Source organism: Sinohyriopsis cumingii, chromosome 17 (assembly GCF_028554795.1).
Source record: "Sinohyriopsis cumingii isolate HCF-2022 chromosome 17, ASM2855479v2, whole genome shotgun sequence".
Lineage (NCBI taxonomy): Eukaryota > Metazoa > Mollusca > Bivalvia > Unionida > Unionidae > Sinohyriopsis > Sinohyriopsis cumingii.
In genome coordinates this window covers 87482012-87509343 of record NC_142977.1, presented here as the reverse complement: position 1 = coordinate 87509343, position 27332 = coordinate 87482012, and the positions used below count along the sequence as shown (strand labels likewise).

Below are 27332 nucleotides of genomic sequence, written 5' to 3'. Positions count from 1 at the left end.
GCAACTCATGGTATATAGCATGCACTGAAAGAAACTCATATATTATGAACTGAAAGTAATTCATGGTATATACCACTAACTGAAAGCAACTCATGGTCTATATCATGCACTGAAAGCAACTCATGGTCTATAGCATGCACTAAAAGCAACTCATGGTCTTTATCATGCACTGAAAGCTACTCATGGTCTATAGAATGCACTGAAAGCAACTCATGGTATATATCATGCACTGAAAACAACTCATGGTCTATATCATGCACTGAAAGCAACTCATGGTCTAAATCATGCACTGAAAGCAACTCATGGTATATAGCATGCACTGAAAGCAACTCATGGTATATAGCATGCACTGAAAGCAACTCATATATTATGAACTGAAAGAAATTTATGGTATATATAATGCACTAGAAACAACCCATTGCTATATCATGCAGTGAAAACAACTCATGATCTATATCATGCACTGAAAGCAACCCATGTTATTTATCATGAACTGAAAGCAACTCATGGTATATACCATGCACTGAAAGCAACCCATAGTATATATCATGCACTGAAAGCAACTCATGGTATGTATCATACACTGAAAGCAACTCATGGTCTATATCATGCACTGAAAGCAAATCATGGTATACATCATGAACTGAAAGCAACCACTGGTATATATCATGCACTGAAAGCAACTCATGGTCTATATCATGCACTGAAAGCAACTCATGGTTTACATCATGAACTGAAAGCAACCACAGGTATATATCATGCACTGAAAGCAACTCATGGTATATATCATGCACTGAAAGCAACTCATGGTATATATCATGAACTGAAAGCAACCACAGGTATATATCATGCACTGAAAGCAACTCATGGTATATATCATGAACTGAAAGCAACTCATGGTATATATGATGCACTGAAAGCAACTCATGGTATATATGATGCACTGAAAGCAACTCATGGTATATATCATGCACTGAAAGCAACTCATGGTATATATCATGCACTGAAAGCAACTCATGGTATATATCATGCACTGAAAGCAACTCATGGTATATATCATGCACTGAAAGCAACTCATGGTATATATCATGCACTGAAAGCAACTCATGGTATATATCATGCACTGAAAGCATATCATGGTCTATATCATGCACTGAAAGCAACTCATGGTATATATCATGCACTGAAAGCAAGTCATGGTATATATCATGAACTGAAAGCAACCACTGGTATATATCATGCACTGAAAGCAACTCATGGTCTATATCATGCACTGAAAGCAACTTATGGTATACATCATGAACTGAAAGCAACCACTGGTATATATCATGAACTGAAAGCAACCCACGGTATGTAACACTAACTGAAAGCATCCCATGGTATGTACAACAAAATTAAAGCAGCACAATACCACTAACTTAAAGCAGCTCACAGTATAGACTACCAAGTAAAAGCAGCTCGTAGTATGTACTGTGAACTGAAAACAGCTACTGACATATACCTCTCACTGAAAGCAGCTCATAGTATGTGGCACCAACTGAAAACAGCTCACTGCATATACCACCAACAGAAAGCAAATGCTTATATATACCACCAACAGAAAGCAACTCGTTATATATACCACCAACAGAAAACAACTCCTTATATATACCACCAACAGAAAGCAACTCCTTATATATACCACCAACCAAAAACAGCTCATTGCATATACCACCAACAGAAAGCAAATCCTTATATATACCACCAACAGAAAGCAATTCCTTATATATACCACCAACAGAAAGCAACTCCTTATATACCATCAACAGAAAGCAACTCCAAATAAATGCCACCAATAGAAAGCAACAGAAATTCACTTTGTCCCAGAAACCCAAATAAATCAAAACTCATAGATTCCATTAATGTTTTCAACCTCAAACAGTCAGTTAACCAACCCACCCATAAACATGGTCACATTTTAGACTGGATTCATCATAGACATGATGATAACATTCTACGGTCCTCCCTGGTATCCCATGACCTTGCATCAGATCACTTCTGCATTATATGCCATCTTGACATATCAGTCCCTAACACTCCACCTTTATCTGCTACTAAGAGAAACCTCCGTATGATAAATAGAACCAAACTAATGCACAACATCCAAGCTAACCTAACAACTTGCTTATCTCCTACCGCAGAACAACTTGATAACTGCCTGCATTCATTGCTTGACAAACATGCACCAGCTACCAAGTGCAAAGAATCAATTCAAAAGTGTTCTCCGTGGTATAGCAGTGTTAGGGACCAGCTTCGCACTGCTAAAAGAGACTGCCATAAAGCTGACAGGCTTTGGCTTTCCACCAGTCTCACTATTCATAAGCAAATCTATGAAGCCGCTAAGAAGAATGTCACAAATATAGTCCATGCAGCGAAATCAGCCCACTATACTACTAAGATCATGGAAAGTTCCAGTAGCAAAGCTCTTCAAGATTACTAACAAGCTAATGTCAAGGAACAAATCTACATCACTTCCAACTACCTTCTCTCCTGTCGACTTTCCGGACATGTTTGCAAATTTCTTCTGTGACAAAGTACAAACCATTAGAGATAAGCTTGACACCACAATTTCAACTGACTCGTCATCACCATACAGTTGGGATACAGAATTTGAGCAGCAACCATTAGCAGCATTTGAACCTGTCTCTATGGATTTTGTGCATACAATCCTGATGAAGAGTGCACCAAAGCCATATGAACTTGATCCAATTCCAACATCACTGCTGCTTGAGTGCTTAGATCCAGAATTGCCTTCACTAACTGATGTTATTAATACCCCTCTCTCATCCGGGGAATTCCCATCATTTTTCAAAACTGCCATTGTAAAGCCTCTGCTGAAGGAACCAACACTAGACCATAACAATTTAAAAAACTACTACCCAATTTCTAATCTCCCATTCATATCAAAAATTTTAGAAAAGGTTGTTCTATCCCAGCTTGTATCTCATCTAAATTCAAACAGTCTTTTTAGCAATGTACAATCTGCATATCGCCCTTGCCACAGTACTGAAACTACTCTTCTAAAAGTAGTTAATGACATTCTCTCTGCATTGGATAGTGGAAAGATTACAGTCCTCACCCTCCTTGATTTGTCTGCAGCATTTGACATAATAGACCATGATATATTACTTCACCGTCTAGAGCATGTATTTGGCATTCATGATACAGCCTTACTGTGGTTCAAGTTCTACTTGGTCAACAGGACACAAATTGTATCTGCAAATGGAATACATTCCAGCCCAGTTGATCCATGTTGTGGTGTTCCACAGAGGTCTGTTCTTGGATCTGTTCTCTTTATTCTGTACACTCAGTCGCTCTCAAGTGTCATAGATCATCATCCAGTGTCTCACCAATTGTATGCTGATGACACCCAAATATACAAATCTAGCCACCCAACTGAAGTTGATGCTAGCATCCAAGGTGTAGAGAGGTGCATTTCTGATGTGGAGTCATGGATGACATGTAACAAGCTGCAGATGAATGATGATAAAACTGAGGCCATTCTGATCACAACACAAAGACTTTCTCATTCACATCCTTTACCTCAAACAATAAATATCAGCAACACCAAGATTAAATTCACACAATCAGCATGAAACTTAGGTGTTACTCTGGACAGTACTCTCACATTGCAAGGCTGCATATCTTGAGCTGAGATGCATCAGCAAAATTCGTAAATATCTTTCAGTTGATGCCACCAAAACACTTGTGTGTTCATTAGTACTTTCAAGACTTTACTATTGTAACTCAATTCTGTCTGGTTCATCTCAATATCTGCTCCAGAAACTTCAAAAGTTCAAAACACAGCTGTTCGGATCATACTTAGAGTACCACAATCAGAGCACACCTCCCCGCTGCTCTGTACCTTACACTGGCTATCCATTCGATCCAGAATCAAACACAAAATTTGTTCTCTGTGCTACGTTTCACTGTTGGACTCTAGTCCAACATACCTATCCGACCTCACCCATGTGTACACACAAGCAGGATACTTACGCTCCTCTTCTGACAATCATATACTCATTTTTCCCACTATGAAAACAGAGTCATATGGACAGTGTTCTTTTGCATACCAGGGCCCAGCAACGTGGAATGAATTGCCCACTGAACTTAGACACAAAAACACAGAGATCACATTCAAGAGGGCTCTCAAAACTCACTTATTTCGACTGCAAGAACAAACTTAAAGACCTAATAATGTTTCCTACCTTAAATATTCTCAGCATGTTTTTTTAATGTTTTCTAATTTCATGGTGTTTTTGTTTTTGTAATCATATCATTATATGTTTTTTATCTTATACGTGTTGTCTAATGTTGTAAAGCGCTTAGAGCTTCTAAAGATTAGGCGCTATGCAAACTCCTCATTATTATTATTATTATTATTATTACATATACCACCAACAGAAAGCATGCCACCAACAGAAAGCAACTCCTCATATATACTACCAACAGAAAGCAACTCCAACAGAAAGCAACTCCTTATATATACCACCAACAGAAAGCAACTCCTTATATACCATCAGCACAAAGCAACTCCTTATATATACCACGAACAGAAAGCAACTCCTTATATGTGCCACCAACAGAAAGCAACTCCTTATATATACCACCAACAGAAAGCAATTCCTTATATACCACCAACAGAAAGCAACTCCTTACATATACAACAGAAAGCAACTCCTTATATATACCACCAACAGAAAGCAACTCCTTATATATCCCACCAACAGAAAGCAACTCCTTATATATACCACCAACAGAAAGCAACTCCTTATATATCCCACCAACAGAAAGCAACTCCTTATATATACCACCAACAGAAAGCAACTCCTTATATATACCATCAACAGAAAGCAACTCCTTTTATATACCACCAACAGAAAGCAACTCCTTATATATGCCACCAACTGAAGCAGCTCACGATATAAACACAAATTATTTCACACATTTTATGTTTGATAAACATTCTCAGAAGGCTGTACATATTTAAGTCTTGAAATATTCTGACCTTTGCCAGATCCTTGATGGTTTCACTCTTCCCTGTCCCAGGAGGACCAATAAGGGTCCCACAGTGGAAGTTTTTCAGGGCCTGGGTGAGGGAAAGGAATGCTCGCTGGGTGAGTGGGGTCAGGATCAGTCTGCTCACTGGGCCGAGGTACTCGTAATCATAGTTGAAAGTGTATCCCATCTGTTGAACAAAGCATGTGCTAAACTGGTAGTCAGTTGTCACAGTTGTCTTAGTCCTAGACAAGCTGGCCTCAGGCTCCTCTGGAAAAGACAGGTCAAAATGAGATTCAGTATGTAGAACAAAAGCAACCAAACAGAACACAGACTTACAAAACATATGGAGATATGAATGTACAAAAAAGGGTAATACTACATGTTCCTTCCACATTCATAGTTTGGCATTGAGAAATGAGTACATAATGAAATCAAAAGCAGAATATATTGAAATAAATGAGTACATAATGAAATCAAAAGCAGAATATATTGAAATAAATGAGTACATAATAAAATCAAAAGCAGAATATATTGAAATAAATGAGTACATATTGAAATCAAAAGCAGAATATATTGAAATAAATGAGTACATAATAAAATCAAAAGCAGAATATATTGAAATAAATGAGTACATAATGAAATCAAAAGCAGAATATATTGAAATAAATGAGTACATATTGAAATCAAAAGCAGAATATATTGAAATAAATGAGTACATAATGAAATCAAAAGCAGAATATATTGAAATAAATAAGTACATAATGAAATCAAAAGCAGAATATATTGAAATAAATGAGTACATAATGAAATCAAAAGCAGAATATATTGAAATAAATGAGTACATAATGAAATCAAAAGCAGAATATATTGAAATAAATGAGTACATAATGAAATCAAAAGCAGAATATATTGAAATAAATGAGTACATAATAAAATCAAAAGCAGAATATATTGAAATAAATGAGTACATAATGAAATCAAAAGCAGAATATATTGAAATAAATGAGTACATAATGAAATCAAAAGCAGAATATATTGAAATAAATGAGTACATAATGAAATCAAAAGCAGAATATATTGAAATAAATGAGTACATAATGAAATCAAAAGCAGAATATATTGAAATAAATGAGTACATAATAAAATCAAAAGCAGAATATATTGAAATAAATGAGTACATAATGAAACTCAGACCACAGTTTTGTGTATTTAATTACTCTGTTTTAATAAAAACATTTCCTTTTTGCTGTCTTTATTTAATCAATCATTAAAACAATGCTGTTCAATTTCGCTCCTTTGCATCAATATTCATTTTACAAATATAATTATCAAATTCAAAATTTTTTCTCTCAATAAAAGCACATATTGAATTCAACTCTGATAATGAACAAAATAAGCCTATAACAATTATACTCATTTATAAGTCAAGTCAAACTGAACAGACCCAGATCTGTTTTCACATAAAGCACCAGCAGATCTGCATTTATGCAGTTTGTTAGGGGTAATTAGTGAAGCAAATAACATAGACCTTGATCTTAAAGCATATCATGCAACTGCAAATTAGGGTCTATGTTGTTTGCAGTTGGACCTGACTTATAAATGAATATATATGGTATGATTATTTTCAATAATTTACAGGATTGTACAAGGTATTAGAGCTGGTACAAATGGTATAATTAATACAGCTTGTACAATTGGTGTAATTAACTAAACAAATTATGCTCTTTGCTATACATTTCTCTTACCAATGGTCTCCATCTTAGTCTTGGAAGCAAGACTTGATGCCTTCCTCTGACGACTCGTTTTTCGTGATGATATCTGTGATTGTTGCTTGCTTGCTGCTTCTGTTGATACAGTCTTCGCCCGCAGAACATTGCGAATGTCCATATGATATCGCAACAGTTTCAGATAGTCAAAGGATTTTTCACTTACATGGGTATCTTTTAACATGGCTGAAATGTATCATGAAATATCTGCATGCATAATATTTTTTTAGTCTTAGTGAGTCAGATCATTTTTGATACAATGATTCTATTTGTGATTTGATAATTTCTTGGCATTCAGATATGTTAGTCATTTGTGTTAATAAAACAAAAGAAAACCACTGATACTGTAAGCTTATATTTTTGCTTTATGGCAAGTGGCCAAAATTTAATGTTACTACTGTAATATTATAAATTATACCTATACCCCATGAATTGCTGGTTCCAAAAACTATCTTTATGTTCAACAAATTTAAAATGAAAAAATTATATGTTGTCTTATAAGTGTTATCCAACATCTTAATTTTTCGTAAGACAGTCTATATAAAACACAAACAATGAGTGTGTGTCAGGACCAGTGAACAGTCAATAGCAAATAATGAGGGTTTGTCAGCATCAGTGAATAGTCAATGACGAATAATGTGTGTGTCAGCACCAGTGAACAGTCAATGACAAATAATGTGTGTGTCAGCACCAGTGAATAGTCAATGACAAATAATGACGGCTAGTCAGCATCAGTGAATAGTCAATGACAAATAATGACAGCTTATCAGCATCAGTGAATAGTCAATGAGACATAATGTGTGTGTCAGCACCATTGAACAGTCAATGACAAATAATGTGTGTGTCAGCATCAGTGAATAGTCAATGACAAATAATGTGTGTGTCAGTACCATTGAACAGTCAATGACAAATAATGTGTGTGTCAGCAGCAGTGAATAGTCAATGACAAATAATGACGGCTTGTCAACATCAGTGAATAGTCAATGATGAATAATGTGTGTGTCAGCACCAGTGAACAGTCAATGACATAATGTGTGTGTCAGCACCAGTGAATAGTCAATGACAAATAATGATGGCTCGTCAGCATCAGTGAATAGTCAATGACAAATAATAACGGCTTGTCAGCATCAGTGAATAGTCAATGACAAATAATGACAGCTTGTCAGCATCAGTGAATAGTCAATAACGAATAATGTGTGTCAGCACCAGTGAATAGCCAATGAATATGGAAAAGCTTGCATCACAAGAAAACACAAGCATCTTATTACTTAAAAGTTTGTATTGAAACAGTAGAATATTTTTTAGCATTTTATGTCATCTTGCCAAGAAAGATTTAACTGCAAAAGGTCTCAGAATAAAATCAGCATACCAATTGTTTCAATCAGCTTTGCTACATCATATTAAACTTTCTTTTTTGTACAAATCCGACTGAAAAAATAGGAACTGTTGTAAAATGAATATTTCCTTATTAGGTGATATTTCGTGATTATAATCATGTCTTTGAAGTTTTTCTAGTGTTTTCATTATTAATAAGGGAAAAATGACACAGTTGATGGGTCCATAATAGACTAAGTTTAGGTTAATTACTATATAGTTTGGTTGAAAAGTAGCACAATATGTTAATACACCCTTAATTTCAAGAAGTAGTAATTGCCCTTAACATTGAAAGTGGCAAACATTCTCATTATACCCTACACTTCAATGGCCCATTCATAAAACATAAAGATCACAACTGGACAAAAGTTTAATTTAAAATGACTTTGTTTGAAATATAATCAGGATAGAAATGTTGGTGAATATTATTTTAAAGTCAAACCTAACATGAAAGATCACTATTATGGGAGACAATCTGTCACTGATGACCAGATCTTTTTTATGAGCAAATCATTTGTTTATAAAATGTGGTGATCTCTATTGAGAGATTACATCTCCCATGATATAACACTTCAATTTCACCAAATGAAATTATTGGCCTGGTGGTTAGAGAGTCTGCCTCTGATGTGGGAGGTTGCAGGTTTGAACCCTGGCTGCAGTAATAAAAAAGACTTATAAAAATGGTACTAACAGCTGCCTCACTAGGCACTTAGCATTAAGAGGTAGTGTTAGGAATGGTCGGCCTGATGTCAGTATAATGTGACTGTAGCATGATGCCCCAGTGCTAGACATCACTATAAACTGCCACACTGCAGACATCATAGCGATATGACTTAAAAATTGTTAAAGCTACATTAAAAATCCAAATCACACACATACATACACCAAATGGACTTAAGTCTGGACCTAAATTTATATTTAGAATCCATCAATCTGGTCTCAATTTCACCAACAGTCTTGAGTCTTAACTAGAGACCTCTGATAGGTCAATTTTAAGTATGACATAAAATGTCAGACAATCAGATTGCTGGATTCTAAACTTAAATCTGAGATAAGAATGAGATTCAGTTGTTAAATTCAGGTCAGATTGGCTAAAAAATTCAATTTGTCCTAAAATTTACACATCAAATGTGTTAAGACTAGATTTAAGACTTTGGTTGGTGAGATTGAAATGATATTTTGTGAGCAGTAGGGGTAGTCTCGAAAGAGAAAGTTGTAAACAAAGGCTGGATTGAGCTACTAACCATCCATGACATCCTTGTGTTCAATACTCTGGTTAACCAGTGTGGACAACAGGACAAACAGTCGTTCCTTCATAAGACCTGGAACTGTGCCATTGAATGCACTCTCCTTCAATAAGTCTATGTACTGGTCTAGTTTAGCTGCTAAATTCATCCTGCACAAAGACAAATATTTCAAAGATCATGAAAACTGTAACCTAAAAAGTGAGTTTTTGTATTAAAACAAGCACATTTTGAAATGAATCCCCAGCATAACATGCTGCAGAAACATGTCTTGATAAAGTGTACACTGAAAATGTTGACTTTTTAGCTTGACCTTAAAGAGGACCTTAAAGTGCAGAACACAAAACCCTTCAAAATAATATAATGAAACCTGCCTTAGCAGACAGGTCCATCATAAAGGACACCAGATTTTTATAGTTTACTTGTATATTTTACTTCTGTACAAAAGACAGCTACCCTGGACAGACAGAATTATGTGCAAGCAACATATATCCTGATCTACATAATGTGCTGTCAGATTATGGTCTGTGTTGTCTTTTCTACTTATTACTAACAAACTGCACAGACCTAGATCTGCATGTGCATTATGTGATGTCAGATCCTGTCTTGCATAGTTTGTAGCTGGACCCAATTTATAAGCAAGTATATCTGGCAAATATACCAAGTTTATTTAATTTATCTCAAATGACACCATTTATGGCATGAAAAAGAAAATTGACAGGCTGATGAATACATGAACAAACATAAATACAAATGTCTCCTGCTGTGTTCAGAAAGGTGGGGGACAATAAATAGCTAGGTGTTTTCTCTCAGAGAGCAGAGTTTATGGGAACAAAAAGTGGCTAGATGTGTTCTCTAGATGTGGCTTATGACCCACTCTAAAATATAACAGCCAATAACATACTCTAAGATATAATAGCCTATGACATACTCAAAGATATAACAGCCTATGACATACTCAAAGATATAATAGCCCAGTGCTGTCCATCCTTTCTGACACCATGAGCGACTGAAAAATGTTTTTCATGAAGCTGAGATCGCAGCAGAAAACTGAAAAGCAATGACTATATAGCTGCTCAAGCCCTGGCGGGCCATTTAAAATCAGCCCACAGGCCGTGGGTTGGGCAGCATTGTAATAGCCTATGACATATTCTAAGATATAATAGCCTATGACATACTCAAAGATATAATAGCCTATGACATACTCAAAGATATAATAGCCTATGACATACTCTAAGATATAATAGCCTATGACATACTCTAAGGTATAATAGCTAATAACATACTCTAAGATATAATAGCCTATGACATACTCAAAGATATAATAGCCTATGACATACTCAAAGATATAATAGCCTATGACATACTCAAAGATATAATAGCCTATGACATACTCAAAGATATAATAGCCTATGACATAAAGAATATTTATATAAGCTCACTTTCACCACAAACATGTGGGCAACAATAATTAATGTTTCTACAATTGTGAAGTTTATGGTAAATAAATAAAGAGAAAAACTTTAATGCTTCTGAAATTGTTTAGTTTATAGCAGATATGCAGAAAATCAGATAACAATACTGGATATCATTACCTTATAAACTTGAGATCATCTGGTTCGAATTCTGGTTTTTCAAATGCTCTCTGTATGCTCCGTTGCCACAATATTCCTTCTGCCACACAGACACACTGAATAGGGAAGCGAAGCATCCAATGGCGGAAGGTGTGTTTTATCTCCAGTGTGATTTCTTCCTCTTCATTGCTGCGAGGCAATGGCTTATTGAGCTGACTGTAGCGTGATAACTCTTCCAACAGATGTATGGGTTGTCGGGAACCTTTGTAAAGAATTTGTATGTAATTATTTGAGATATATGTAACAACACATGTATTTTTAAGCTATATGTATATCTGAGGATCTTAGAACATAACCAGTGGTTTTACTTTGGTTAATTGAGATCTATGCTGAAATCAGGTTTTCAACATTCTACAACAACTATAACATCAATAAATCCACTAGAAAAGTGTCATCTTCAGTATAGATGTAGACAGCCTGGTGCCAATATATAGTTGAAAATGTAATTTTGTGTACAGTAGCTCTAGATGTTATTAAGTTAAAATGACACTATTAAATGTCTGCAATACGTCATGGCTTGTTGTGCTACAAATTCATATGCTGGAGTGATTACATGTTACTTCACATAAAAAAAATGTGCCAAAACTTCTGTAAATTTAAAAAGGTTAAATGTGATACATATCTCCAACATCACTGCTGCAAAAAAATGTCTTATGTTATAAATAAATTCTTTCAAATAATGCATATCCTACCTAGCGATGAAAGCATCCACTGATATCTGACCATGTAAAGTCTGCATTGATACAACTAATGACCAATGTTGGGAGTACCATGTTTACACTTTGACTTTGCACCTCTGGGTTCAATTCCCAGCTAAAACACATCACTCATCCAAGGGTGATGGTTTCCTCCAGGTTCTTCTGTTTCCTCCACCACTGAAGACCACAAAATACCACCAAATGAGCAACTGAGAGCACTATAGAAATCACGAGAACTTGCTGTCCAATCAATGAAATACAAAGTTTAAACTTTTAAACATTAAATTAGTTTCTAAATTTTAATGGTCAGCAGGCAGAACTTTTCATTATTGAGAAGCCTTAAAAAATCTTAAAGTGTGTTCATGAAACATGACTGCCACCAGAGTGAATGAAATGACCAAAATGCAAATTTAGCTAAGTTGTGATAGACAGATGTACAGAATGTTGGACATGGGTAACATTGCATTGGTGTGGCATGATAACACTTGACTACAGCTCATTCTATATTTAATTTACTACTTATTTTTAATGCTGTCAACATTTAAAATTTTTACAATAACTATTTCTGTCAATGTTTGTAACTGAAGTACCACATAATATTACATTATCTACAAATATAAAGACCAAGTGCAGGTTCAATAAGTAGAATTGACAAGGAATTCTCAATGCATATGTCTCTTTTGGGTGTGGGTGTGCAAATGTGCAATTAGGTATAAGCAGTATATTGAATATCTAGACGAGTGGGTTGGCGGTGCAGGTAGATTAGTAAGTAGGTTTGACTGTTCATTTGTATATAAGTTTGTCTGTCTGTTTTTCTACCTTCCTCCATACGAGCCTGTACACAAGTCTGAAGAATAATGGCCATTGTATTCTTCATAATTCCTTCCAGCATCTTCAACCACTGTGTTGACTTTGGTTGAGCCTCAAGATGGGCACAAAATGGCACCTCCTCCCCAAGAATACCCCTCATGGCTATCACTTGCAGTTTGTCAGCTGATGAATGAGAAAATAAAATGCAATAATACATGTATATACAAAATGAAGTGACCTAACTGTGTTTTCTCAAGGATTTCAATATGCTGGAGGAATTTTCCACTCTCATTTTTGTAAGAATTTTGTAATACATTTTTATGGGCAGTGACAGTTTTGTCACTGACAAGAGAGGACAGTTCCACCAGATGTATGTTAATATTTGATAAATAAAGATAACCTTATATTTATGTAACACTATACAACTTCATAAACTTATTTCTATTATTTGTGGAATCTTTAATGTAATTCATAAACCCCTTTTCTGACAAGAGAATTATCTCATACTGTAAACAAATGCAGAGTTGTTGTTAGGTAAACTGCTTGTATTTAAAACAATCTCTATGAGCTATTATTTACTAAATAAAGTTCCAAATTTAATTTGTCTCATTTGCACCATTTTTAGGAACTTGCTCAAATTGAATTTGAAATTTGTTAAGGACTCATTTAATCGCAGACCCTGGAGAAAATGCTGACTTAACCATGATCTTTTCCCTGTTTTGAATGTCACAACCATGATCTTACCCTTTGACCTCTGACTCCTACAACCTCAAGAGATTTTCAATTTCATATGATTAATTCATTGACTGGGCCTGACTAAAATCCAAACATTTTAAGACAATATGTATTGCAAAAGTTCAAATGAATGATTTTCTTTCATAGCGATTTAGCTCAGACAAATACACTTCCACATTATTCCACCACTTATGTAAGCCAAAAGGATGGCTGTCTCTTTAGTGTTTCTCATTACTCACTTCAAATACAAATTTCAAAATTATTCATAACTGAAAATGTACCTAAATGACACGAATATCCCTGCCAACATATTGCAACTTAAGTGCAAAGATCAAAGTTCAACATGGGTCACAACTCCATAACAAGTTTTCAGAAAATGGTGAAGACTGAACCTAGGTCTTATTAATGCAATGCCTCACACCAGATTTAGTATCAATCCTTGAGTACCTTCAATGGTCACTGTGCCAAAATAGAATCCATGATGACTGTGATGTGATTTGATTTGATGTTACAGGATGCATAGGCCATTCTAATACTATCTATATATATATATATATATATATATATATATATATATATATATATATATATATATATATATATATATATATATACCACTTCCAAATGTATGATAGGGTATACAAATGTTTCCTTCATTGGAGAGAAATCATTCATTTAGAAGCTATGAAAATGTGGGCTTTCTTGGACATCTCACTATTGTTAATATTGTGGTTAATGGCAAAAGGGCAATCAAATAAATATATTTAACAGAAATAAGACATTAGAGAAGCAGAGGTTATAATGTGATATCTGCAAAATGCATGATTCTGTTTTATGCCAATACACACTGTGTGTTTTACTCCTATTACACGATCTTCTAAATGAGGCTATTATTTTCATAACTCAATCTGATTTTATAACTCAATCTGATTGATTTTATAACTCAATCTGACTATTCTCACAACTCAGTCTGATTATTCTCACAACTCAATCTGATTATTCTCATAACTCAATCTGATTATTCTCACAACTCAGTCTGATTATTTTCATAACTCAATCTGATCTTCTCATAACTCAATCTGATTTTATAACTCAATCTGATTTTATAACTCAATCTGATTATTCTCATAACTCAATCTGATTATTCTCACAACTCAGTCTGATTATTCTCATAACTCAATCTGATTATTCTCATTACTCAATCTGATTACTCTCATTACTCAATCTGATTATTCTCATAACTCGATCTGATTATTCTCATTACTCAATCTGATTACTCTCATTACTCAATCTGATTACTCTCATAACTCAATCTGATTATTCTCATTACTCAATCTGATTATTCTCACAACTCAACCTGATCTTCTCATAACTCAATCTGATTATTCTCATTACTCAATCTGATTACTCTCATAACTCAATCTGATTATTCTCATAACTCGATCTGATTATTCTCATTACTCAATCTGATTACTCTCATTACTCAATCTGATTACTCTCATAACTCAATCTGATTATTCTCATTACTCAATCTGATTATTCTCACAACTCAATCTGATCTTCTCATAACTCAATCTGATTATTCTCATTACTCAATCTGATTACTCTCATAACTCAATCTGATTATTCTCACAACCCAATCTGATTATTCTTATAACTCAATCTAATTATTCTCATGACATCTCATAACTCAATCTGATTAATTCATCTTACCATGCAGAGCGAAATCTAAATGAGTATTCAAACTGGATGTGCCAGGTGGCAGTGCAAAAGCAAGGGAGGTAATTCCAGGGAAACACTTTTGAGTGAATGGGAGAAGTGCTTGTGGATTTCTTGATACTCCCAAAAGACTGACAAGTTCTTCATCCGACAGGAAGTAGAGCCTATTGAACTCCATTCTGCAGGAGTCCAGCATGGTCATCAAGTATTTGAGAATTTCCTCCTGAAAAGATAAAAAGAGACAATGGAAAGATTAAGTCACAAGTGCTACTCATTTTGCACACACAAACTTAAAGGTAAATTCAAATACCAAATCCAATGAAAAATATTTTGAGAAAAAAATTCAATTGTCAGTAATACCCATTTATAAAGAACCTCCTGGGACCCCATAAATGACTTCAGTGTAGTCATTTGTCATGTTCTTATTATAATGCATTATGCAAAATAGGCATGGCAATCTATTTCATACAAACTGCAAGTTCACCATATCACTGTATTTAAAGGGGATTGTTTTGTCAGGAGTTCATAAAAATAACTCTCATGAGGTTCTGCATCCAACAAGAGAGGTCTGTAATTGAAATGTGTACCATATATACTCACCTGTAACTCCAGTCCAATTACAAATAACATAGTGATCTGCCATCACATAATTCATCAACATATCAGGCTCTATACTATTTGTTCCACTGATAAATATTCTGTGTGTGTGTGTGATTTGGATTTTTAACATAGCTTTAACAATTTTTCAGTCATATCGCTATGATACCTGCAGTGTGGCAGTTTATAGTGATGTCTAGCACTGGGGCATCATGTCTTTATATAATAAGGATTTTAAAAATTTTGGTCTTTATCTTTATTTTGTGTGCCTGATTTGGAATAGTTAAACTTGCTCAGCATTATATAGCAAGGATGTGCTGATATGCCATTTATATATATATATATATATATATATATATATATATATATATATATATATATATATATATATATATATATATATATATATATATATATATATGCTCGTTTTTTTCTCCGTTAACTTTACATTTTCAGAATCGTTCAATATTTTACGATATTGCACACCTTCATATTGCACCCATGTGATGGACACATGTACCCAGTAGTGTATTAGGAACTACTTTGTAAACAAATCATGTAGATTTGCATAGTAGACGCAATACGTTTTGGTTGATTAAATTTGTTTCTGAATGAACAAAAGCAGATGTTTCGTGGACTGCAACATACCAACTGTTTTTCTACATTCCACGTTAACTTTCTGATACATTGTTTCAGATTTTGCAATATACACCAGATTTCATAAAACTGCTTGGTACCTACAAATAACATGCAAGCTATAAAGGCATAAACTGTCTCCTTTAGCTGGTAATAAGAATGACAAAAAAAATATACTCACAATTTTACATCCAGAATTTCTGAAAATTGTACTTTTTTAGTTCTGCAAATCCAAATTACATGAGCAATGTCATGAGTTCTCAAGCTTGATAATCAAGTCAATTACACATTTCGAAATTGTACTGTAATTTCGACTTTATTCCAAGTGCAATTACATTTTCCTTACCGTACTCAAAATGAAATAAACATTAAATTCAATAGTGTATTTTTGATAATTGCAATTAAAACACTTCATATTTTCCCCACATAATGATTTCAAATAGTCCATCCGTTCTATTTCATGTACAATTTGCACAGATGAATCCAGTCCAAAGTCACAAACTTTAATTGAATCGAAACAAAATACCAAAATCTGTTCATTCCAGATCAAATGGAATTAATGATTTCAAATAGTCAATGACAGAACAAACACACTTGCAGATGTAAACATGCTTCTCCTGCGCCGCTTCAATCCGCTGTATTTCATGTATAATTTGCACAGATGAATCCAGTCCAAAATCACAAACTTTCATTGAATCGAAACAAAATACCAAAATCTATTCATTCCAGATCAAATGGAAAAGTTGTTGCAATGTGCATTCATTCACAATATGACTGCAAATTTCAATTTTAACTAGACACGCCATTTTCTTTAGAAAGTTATGTCAAGCGTGCGTCTAAGTTCAAATTTATCTGGGTGGAGTTATGTGCGCATTAATAATGATGTTGTGTAATGATAAATCTGCACTTGTGTATTTAGTTTGGAATGTGGCATACATTCATTTATGTTGTTTCTTGTAGTGTATTTTATTTATATAATTAAATTTTAGGCAGAATAAAAAAAATGAGCATATAATAAAAAGGTTACTGCATTTGTATGGGAAAATATGAACTTGTTTTGTCAGAAGGATATACTGCACTCCCAAGGTTGTGCAGTATTCCATGCCAAAACTCGTTCATACTTTACCCATACAAATGCAGTAACCTATAAATATATATATATATATATATGTTTGTCTTGTCCATGTTTTGTATTTGCCTTTGAAAAAGACTCATTAAGAGTCGAAAGCACTCAGGTTAGTTAGATACTTTTTTTTGCACTGTTCGTAGTCAGTTTATTGCATATATATATATATATATATATATATATATATATATATATATATATATATATATATATATATATATGCAGCCTCTAAATACATACTACCATCACTGGAATCACATCTTTAGTAACTGTCACCTACAATGACTTAAGTATTCAGTGTGAAAAAAAGATATTCTTAAATTATTTACGATTCACTTCCTTAGGTCATAATCATCAAATAGACACTTGTGCAATGGTCTATGTAATACAATCAAGTGTCTTTGTGATTCACCCTAAAAATCAGGACACAAAGCATAAGCTTGCAAAATGATTTGGACAGCTAATTTTAGTTAAGATGCAGCCTTTTGAATTTTACTGTGATAAGAGGTGCAGGGGCATACTGTGAATAAATCACTTTTCTAAATATTTTCTGACAAATTAATTAGTAAAAACCATTGATAATAATCAAATATAATCCAGACACCATAAATCATCTTATTTTAGGGTCAGAATAGTTTTTCACAAATTTATCAAATATGCACATTCACAAACACAATATATTCACAAAAACTTAAAGCAAAACTTGTTTTATATATGCCATATACATCATTCCATTCTGGTGTGTAAATATTTTTAGAGCTATGGATGCTTTTTTGAAAAATTTGTGCCAATTAAAATGTGATAAGCTATAAGCTAGCAATGTACTTATAGAACAGAAGATGTTCAACCACAATGCTTGTAAATGACCAAATTATAAATTTAAACCAAAGTATGATGGACACTGATTGACAGATTTACAAAGGTATCACTACTGGCCATATCAGTATCATGTTAGGGCACAGAAACAGTGAGAGCAGAATACAAACCTGTTGCTGTGTTAGCTGAAGGAATAGGGTTCTGAGATTGTCCCCTTGGAGCAGCCTGTAGCCCTTTTCTCCTCGTCTTCTATTCACGACCGTCAGAACTTTGGAGTCATTTGACACCACTCTCATCCAGTCCTGAAACAACGATGGCATTGTCAGCATGAAAGATAGTTTTCTGTACCTAGTTTGCTCAAATTAAAGACAGGTTAAAAACTCTTTCAAAACAGATATAAACAATCCAAAATGTCTTTCTTCAAACAGACAATGTACAGGAATTACCTAAGAGATGTTATGGTGGTTATGTTGCTTTGTATATTTCATGTAAAATCAAAATCAATATTCTAATCTTTGAAATATTTTGGCAGTTGATAATGAATGCATCAACAATTTGACAACTTATGACTCTAAATTTGATAAAAATATGCTCTTGTATTGTTGCATGGGACAGCAGATTCATAAACAACTTAGAAGCTTCTTGAGATGTGGATTTGGAGATGAATGGAGAAAGCCAGCTGGAGTGATAGGAAAACAAATGAAGAGGTACTAAGCTTAGTAGGTGAAAAGAGAAGACTGTTGCAAGTAATTCTGGAGAGGAAGAAAAGATGGATGGAACATATCTTGAGAGGTAAAAAGCTATTAAGAAGTAATAGAAGAGAGAATGGATGGAAATTGACCAAGAAGAGAAACCAAAAATTATGCATCTAGATGACCTCAAAAAGTCATATGAAGTTGTGAAGTGTAGATTGATGTCAAGAGAAGAATGGAAAAAATGGATGGGATACTTCAAATTTGCAGCATTGCAGAAAACTAATGCATGAATGAAAGCTACTTAAAATATTTAAAAATGGGACGAAGCAAGACAATACATATTGTAAATCCCAATATTTTAGTGACATAAAATTATATCAAATCATTAATCTGAATGCATTAGTGACATTAAATTATGTCAAATCATTAATCTGAATACATTAGTGACATTAAATTATGTCAAATCATTAATCTGAATGCATTAGTGACATAAAATTATATCAAATCATTAATATGAATGCATTAGTGACATTAAATTATGTCAAATCATTAATTTGAATGCATTAGTGACATAAAATTATGTCAAATCATTAATCTGAATACATTAGTGACATTAAATTATGTCAAATCATTAATTTGAATGCATTAGTGACATTAAATTATGTCAAATCATTAATCTGAATACATTAGTGACATTAAATTATGTCAAATCATTAATCTGAATACATTAGTGACATTAAATTATGTCAAATCATTAATTTGAATGCATTAGTGACATTAAATTATGTCAAATCATTAATCTGAATGCATTAGTGACATTAAATTATATCAGATCATTAATCAAAATACATTAGTGACATTAAATTATATCAAATCATTAATTTGAATAAATTAGTGACATAAAATTATATTAAATCATTAATTTGAATGCATTAGTGACATACAATTATATCAAATCATTAATCTGAATACATTAATAACATTAATTTAAATATAAGTGGATTACCATTATGTACAATAATTTTTGGTGTTACTTTTAATTTATCAAAATGAAGGCAATTATAAATGTTTGTAAGCTACCCCATGTAAACTCTGACAAAATGATGTGTGATCACTTATTTTAATAAAGATGATTCTCAAAGCACATAACATAAGCACCAATAAGCTGTGTTGGACTTTTAAGAACAATTACTGATATATTATCGATTATGCAAGAACTGCAAATCTATATATGATCTCTTATAAGTCCAACTTCAAACTGTGAAGACCGAGAGCAGCAGTTATACAATGCACTGGCAGATCTGAGTCTATGCAATTTGTTAGTTGTTATCAGTAGAATAAACAATACAGATCATGGTCTATGTTGTTTGATATACAAGTAAACATATATGGCATGTCTTAAGTAACACAGTGCTTATGAAGCAACATATTCTAGTTATAAACGTTTTGTTCATCCAGGTAGTTATCAGCATTTATTTCATACAAAATTTTTCATCAATGAACTTAACCAAGCTTACAATTTTAGCAAAAATGAGCTTGCTAATATGTTATGCTAACAAGAACATTGTGACACATTATGCTGATTAGAACATTGTGACACGTTATGCCAACTAAAACATTGTGACACATTATGCCAACTAGAACACTGAAACATTATGCAGACTAGAACATTGTGACATGGCATGCTGACTAGAACATTGTGACACATTATGCCAACTAGAACATTGTGACATGTTATGCTGACTAGAACACTGTGAAATGTTATGCTGACTAGAACATTATGACATATTATGCTGACTAGAACATTGTGACACATTATGCCGACTAGAACATTGTGACATGTTATGCTGACTAGAACACTGTGAAATGTTATGCTGACTAGAACATTGTGACATGTTATGCTGACTAGAACACTGTGAAACGCTATGCTGACTAGAACATTGTGACATGGTATGCTGACTAGAACATTGTGACATGTTATGCTGACTAGAACATTGTGAAACGTTATGCTGACTAGAACACTGTGACACGTTATGCCAACTAGAACATTGTGACACATTATGCCAAATAGAACATTGTGACACGTTATGCTGACTAGAACATACGGACATATTATGCTGGCTAGAACATTGTGATTTACTTTACATGCACACAACTTCTTAAAAAAGAATGTACTTTCTCTTAATGTATTAAAACAAAAAACTGATTTACAGATAGTCTCACTTGCTAAACTGTTGATAACTAAATCTGGGAATAGATAATTATCAAAACATATACTGAATGGATATTTCCAAAGGTTTTAAATTTTGTATGATTTAGAAACAAATTTAAACAGCAAAGCTAGTAAAAGCCTGTTATATCAAACTAAACTCTTTGCCTTTTCATTAAAATGTGTGACCACCTGACACAACAATGAAATGAGGCAATTTTCCAAAATACTAATGGAATCTCAATGAGACAAATTGTGGAATACCGATGAATGAGCTCTTGGCCTTATGTCCAGTCAAATCACCCAGTCAGAAGTAAATGCTGATCTAATACACAATTTTAAAGAATTAGCTAATGCAAATTATTAAGTAGAGATCAATTAGTACTTCATACCAACCTTCACTTTTGCATGGACATTTTCAAATTCCTTTGCTTGTCTGGAAAATTTTCTGTACAATGTTGGCCACTCAAAGATTTTCAGCAGATACATCCACTAAAAAAAAATGAAGCCCATTTGAACACAGCTGAATAGGTATATCCTTTCTACTTTCCAAAATTATTTGAACAAATTAAAATAATAACTGCAAACCCTGATAACATGAATGTTCCATTTTCTTCAGGACATAAATGAATGTCAACATCTGTAAGAATTTTTTTATCGAAGACAAAAACAGACACAGAAATTCCTGTACCTGTCAGCCATTTTGCCACTAAAGGTGATTTTTTGCAAGGTCTTATGTAGAGCTGGCTACCATGAAAAATTCTGTACCATGGTATAATGCAATATTTCTCAACATACTGCAATCTGTACCATGGTATAGTGCAATCTGTACCATGGTATACTACAGTATTTCTCAACATACTGCAATCTGTACCATGGTATAGTGCAATATTTTTCAACATAGTGCAATCTGTACCATGGTATAGTGCAATATTTTTCAACATAGTGCAATCTGTAAAATGGTACATGTATACTGCAATATTTTTCAACATATTGCAATCTGCACCATGGTATATTGCATTATTTCTCAAAATACTGCAATCTGTACCATGGTATAGTGCAATATTTTTCAACATAGTACAATCTGTACCATGGTATACTGCAGTGTTTCTCAACATACTGCAATCTGTACCATGGTATAATGCAATATTTTTCAACATACTGCAATCTGTACCATGGTATACTGCATAATTTTTCAACATAGTACACTCTGTAGCATGGTATAGTGCAATATTTTTAAAACACAGTGCAATCTGTACCATGGTATACTGCAGTATTTCTCAACATACTGCAATCTGTACCATGGTAAAGTGCAATATTTTTCAAACATAGTACAATCTGTACCATGGTATACTGCAATATTTTCAACATATTGCAATCTGCACCATGGTATACTGCAATATTTTTCAACATATTGCAATCTGCACCATGGTATACTGCAATATTTTTCAACATAGTGCAATCTGTACCATGGTATAGTGCAGTGTTTTTCAACATAGTGCAATCTGTACCATGGTATAGTGCAGTATTTTTCAACATAGTGCAATCTGTACCATTGTATAGTGCAATATTTTTCAGAATACTGTGATATGTATCATGTATTTCTCTGTGTCAATATATTTAGCATTTTGCTGTTATTCATAGCAAAATATTAACTATTATATCCATTATATTATTTAAAAATATTCTGTAAACAAAATAAAATAGCTCAAAAGAAAATTGCTGTCCCCCTAAATGAAATGGTTAGTATCATATAGTACATGTAGTTGACTTTATTAAGTTAATTGTTGTATAAGCTGTAATCTAAAACTGCAACTTAAGTGTGATAATTATGCTGACATTACGTCTAACACCATATAAAAGACACTATGCTGACATTACATCTAACACCATATAAAAGACACTATGCTGACATTACATCTAACACCATATGAAAGACACTATGCTGTCATTACATCTAACACCATATAAAAGACACTATGCTGACATTATATCTAACACCATATAAAGCCATTATGCTGACATTACATCTAACACCATATAAAACACACAATGCTGACATTATGTCCAACACCATATGAAAAACACTATGCTGACATGATATCTAACACCATATAAAAGACACTATGCTGACATTACATCTAACACCATATAAAGCCATTATGCTGACATTACATCTAACACCATATAAAAGACACTATGCTGACATTATATCTAACCCCATATGAAAGACACTAAGCTGACATTATATCTAACACCATATGAAAGACACTATGATGACATTATATGTAACACCATATAAAAGACACTATGCTGACATTATATCTAACACCATATAAAGCCATTATGCTGACATTACATCTAACACCATATAAAATACACTATGCTGACATTATGTCCAACACAATATGAAAGACACTATGCTGACATTATGTCTAACACCATATAAAGCCACTATGCTGACATTGCATCTAACACCATATAAAAGACACAATGCTGACATTATGTCCAACACCATGTGAAAAACACTATGCTGACATGATATCTAACACCATATAAAAGACACTATGCTGACATTACATCTACCACCATATAAAGCCATTATGCTGACATTACATCTAACACCATATGAAAGACACTATGATGACATTATATGTAACACCATATGAAAGACACTATGCTTACATTATCTAACACCATATGAAAGACACTATGCTGACATTATATCTAACACCATATGAAAGACACTATGCTTACATTATATCTAACACCATATGAAAGACACTATGCTGACATTATATCTAACACCATATGAAAGACACTATGCTGACACTATATCTAACATCATATGAAAGACACTATATTGACATTATATGTAACACCATATGAAAGACACTATGATGACATTATATGTAACACCATATGAAAGACACTATGCTGACATTCTATCTAACATCATATGAAAGACACTATGCTTACATTATATCTAACACCATATGAAAGACACCATGCTGACATTATATGCAACACCATATGAAAGACACTATGCTTACATTATCTAACACCATATGAAAGACACTATGCTGACATTATATCTAACACCACATGAAAGACACTATGCTGACATTATATCTAACACCGTATGAAAGACACTATGCTGACATTATATCTAACACCATATGAAAGACACTATGCTTACATTATATCTAACACCATATGAAAGACACTATGCTTACATTACATCTAACACCATATAAAGCCATTATGCTGACATTACATCTAACATGATATGAAAGACACTATGCTCACATTAAATCTAACACCGCATGAAACACAATATGCTGACATTAGAAATCTTGTTGATAAAAATAGGAAGTGTGGACAATGAAGCCACCAATTTACTAACTACACTACTGACACAATAAGCAGGGAAACTGTGAATGCGATTCCTTCATCCAGGCAATATATTTATCAGAGAGGGTCAGTAAACAAAAATACACTGACTCAAGAAAATATTCTGTGTGCATGAGAATTTATATAAAATTTAAACAGAAAACAAACTGCTCTCCTGAAAATCTCAGGCTGATTTTTGCAGTCTTACAATGAAATGCAGACTGGGCAGACTGGGCTCGTTAGCCTTGGCAGGCAACCAGTCTAAGAGAAGGGAAACTCTGACTCCAAACCCGGGCAGATGAAGCTCATTAGCCTTGTCAGGCAATTCATCTAGGAGAAGGAAACTCTGATTCAAAACCTACCAAGTCCCATCCACTGGATTATGGCTCCACTGCCTTGTGGATATCTTCGGGAGAAGGAAAGGCTACGGGAGTAAACCCAGACAGAAAATCCGGAGTGGAGCCCCTAAGGCGGCTGGGGGTTGACTATGACCTCCTTCCGGCAGCTCCTGCATCCAAACTGGTGCCAAATGTCATGCTCAGCATTCCTTTGGACCCCACCAGCAAGGACAAGATGGGGATCCTGATGTCTGGGCAGCCCAGGATCTCCATACTCCACGTCCAGGCTTGCGCCCTGGAGAGGACACTCCAGTCTCGCTACTGAGTGAGGAAACAAAGCCTTCATAGCTTACAAAAAATGCCCTAATGAACGGATGCTTGCTGCTCTCAGAAGTGCCCAAAGTAACACCCAACGCATCGCTAGACAGTACACGAACGAGTATTGGCAACGACTGTGTGAAGGGATCCAGCGCAGTGCCGAGTCCGGACACATCCAAGGTATGTACAGTGGCATCAAAAAGGCTCTAGGCCCTACAGTGAAAGGGGTCGCTCCCCTGAAATCTCTGATGGGAGAGAAGATCACAGACCATGGGCAACAGATGGCCAGATGGGTGGAACACTACTCAGAGCTACACTCCCGAGAAACATCAGTCACCGATGCAGCCCTCAGCAGCATAAAGAATCTGCAAACCATGGAAGAACTCGACAAAGTGCGAACCTTAAAGGAGCTCAGCAAAGCAATCAACTCCCTTCCAAACGACAAAGCACCAAGTAGTGACAGCATCCTGCCCAAAGCTATCAAACGTGGAAAACCAACATTGATTAAACCACTGCATGAGCTACTTTGCCTCTGCTGGGAGGAAGGAGTAGTCCCCCAAGACATGCGCGATGCCACAATTGTGACCCTTTACAAAAACAAGGGCGACCGCAGTGATTGTAATAATTACAGAGGGATCTCGCTCTTGAGTATCGTTGGTAAAGTGTATGCCCGCATCATACTCAACAGGCTGCAGTTGCTGGCGGACTGTGTGTACCCGGAATCACAGTGCGGCTTCAGAGCAGGCAGGTCGATGACAGACATGATCTTCTCCATAGGACAACTCTAAGAGAAGAGCAGAGAGCAAGGTCAACCACTCTACATGATGTTCATCGACCTCACCAAGGCCTTTGACTTGGTCAGCAGGAAGGGCCTTTTTGAACTTCTGAGTAAGATTGGTTGCCCCCCAAAAACTCCTCAGCATGATAATCTCTTTCCATGCAGATATGAAGGGAACAGTCCCGTATGATGGATTCTCCTCAACCTCCTTCCCAATTAACAGCGGCGTGAAGTAGGGCTGCGTGCTGGCACCAACACTTTCTGTGATCTTCTTCTCCCTGCTCCTGTCCTACGCCTTCGACACATCCACGGATGGCATATATCTACACACCAGGTCCGACGGGAGGCTGTTCAACCTGGCAAAACTGCACTCAAAGACCAAAGTGAGAGCTGTGCTCATCAGGGAGATGCTTTTTGCAGATGACGCAGCTCTTGTGACCCACACCAAGGAAGCCCTCCAGAGACTGGGAGACCATTTTGCTGATGCCTGCATGCAGTTTGGTCTCACCATCAGCTTGGAAAAAACAAATGTCAGCGTGCAAGATACCACCATTGCCCCTTCCATCAAAATCAATGGTGTCACCCTGGAAGCAGTCAACAACTTTACCTACCTAGGGTCAACCATCAGCAACACTCTCTCAATTGATATGGAGCTGGACAGAAGGCTTGGAAAGGCAAACACCATCATGGCTCGATTAACGAAGAAGGTGTGGGAAAACAACGCGCTGACAGAGCACACCAAAGTCCGAGTCTACCAGGCCTGCGTTCTCAGCACCCTTCTATATGGAAATGAGACCTGGAGTACCTACATGAGGCAAGAACGCCGTCTCAACTCCTTCCATATATGGTGCCTAAAACGAATCCCGAAAATCAGCTGGCAAGACCGTGTTCCACACAGCAAGATCCTGCAGCATGCAAGTACCCACAGCATGTACTCCCTCCTAAGCAAACACCACCTTTGATGGCTGGGACACGTCCAATGCATGGAGGATGGAAGGCTGCCAAAGGACATCCTATATGGACATCTGGCCACTGGCATATGAGAAGAGTCGGATGCCCCTCACTCCGTTTTAAGGATGTATGCAAGAGGGACATGAAGGTATGCAACTTTTCACCTGATGGTTGGGAAGAGCTGGCTGAGGACTGAGACACCTGGAGACTGACGGTAAACAATGGCATATCAGTCGCTGATGCGAGGAGAGGCCAGTTGGCAGCAGAGAAACATAAGAAAAAGAAGAACGCAGCAGCAACCACAGTAACGCAGACTTCCCAGTATATCTGCACCAACTGCAATAGGGACTGTCACTCACGTATAGGCCTTCACAGCCACTGTGACAGCAGACGATGCCAACAGAGACAGACAACACCCCAAGGGCACTATTCGCATGGTCTTTTGAGACTGAGTC

General features: G+C 35.1%; 1 protein-coding gene across 3 annotated transcripts in view; it reads right to left on the bottom strand.

Annotated features, from left to right (window-relative positions):
• LOC149779382 (dynein heavy chain domain-containing protein 1-like) overlaps positions 1–27332 on the bottom strand; it is a 457419-nt gene that overhangs the window by 339541 nt on the left and 90546 nt on the right. For all 3 annotated transcript variants that reach the window (XM_089940014.1, XM_089940015.1, XM_089940016.1), the window contains exons 30-37: positions 21496–21591; positions 18366–18497; positions 15015–15243; positions 12576–12749; positions 11020–11260; positions 9425–9576; positions 6786–6992; positions 5048–5307 (exon numbers count right to left, since the gene is read on the bottom strand). In XM_089940014.1, the coding sequence (XP_089796140.1) occupies positions 5048–5307; positions 6786–6992; positions 9425–9576; positions 11020–11260; positions 12576–12749; positions 15015–15243; positions 18366–18497; positions 21496–21591 (1491 nt within the window). The remainder of the gene's footprint in view (positions 1–5047; positions 5308–6785; positions 6993–9424; positions 9577–11019; positions 11261–12575; positions 12750–15014; positions 15244–18365; positions 18498–21495; positions 21592–27332) is intronic.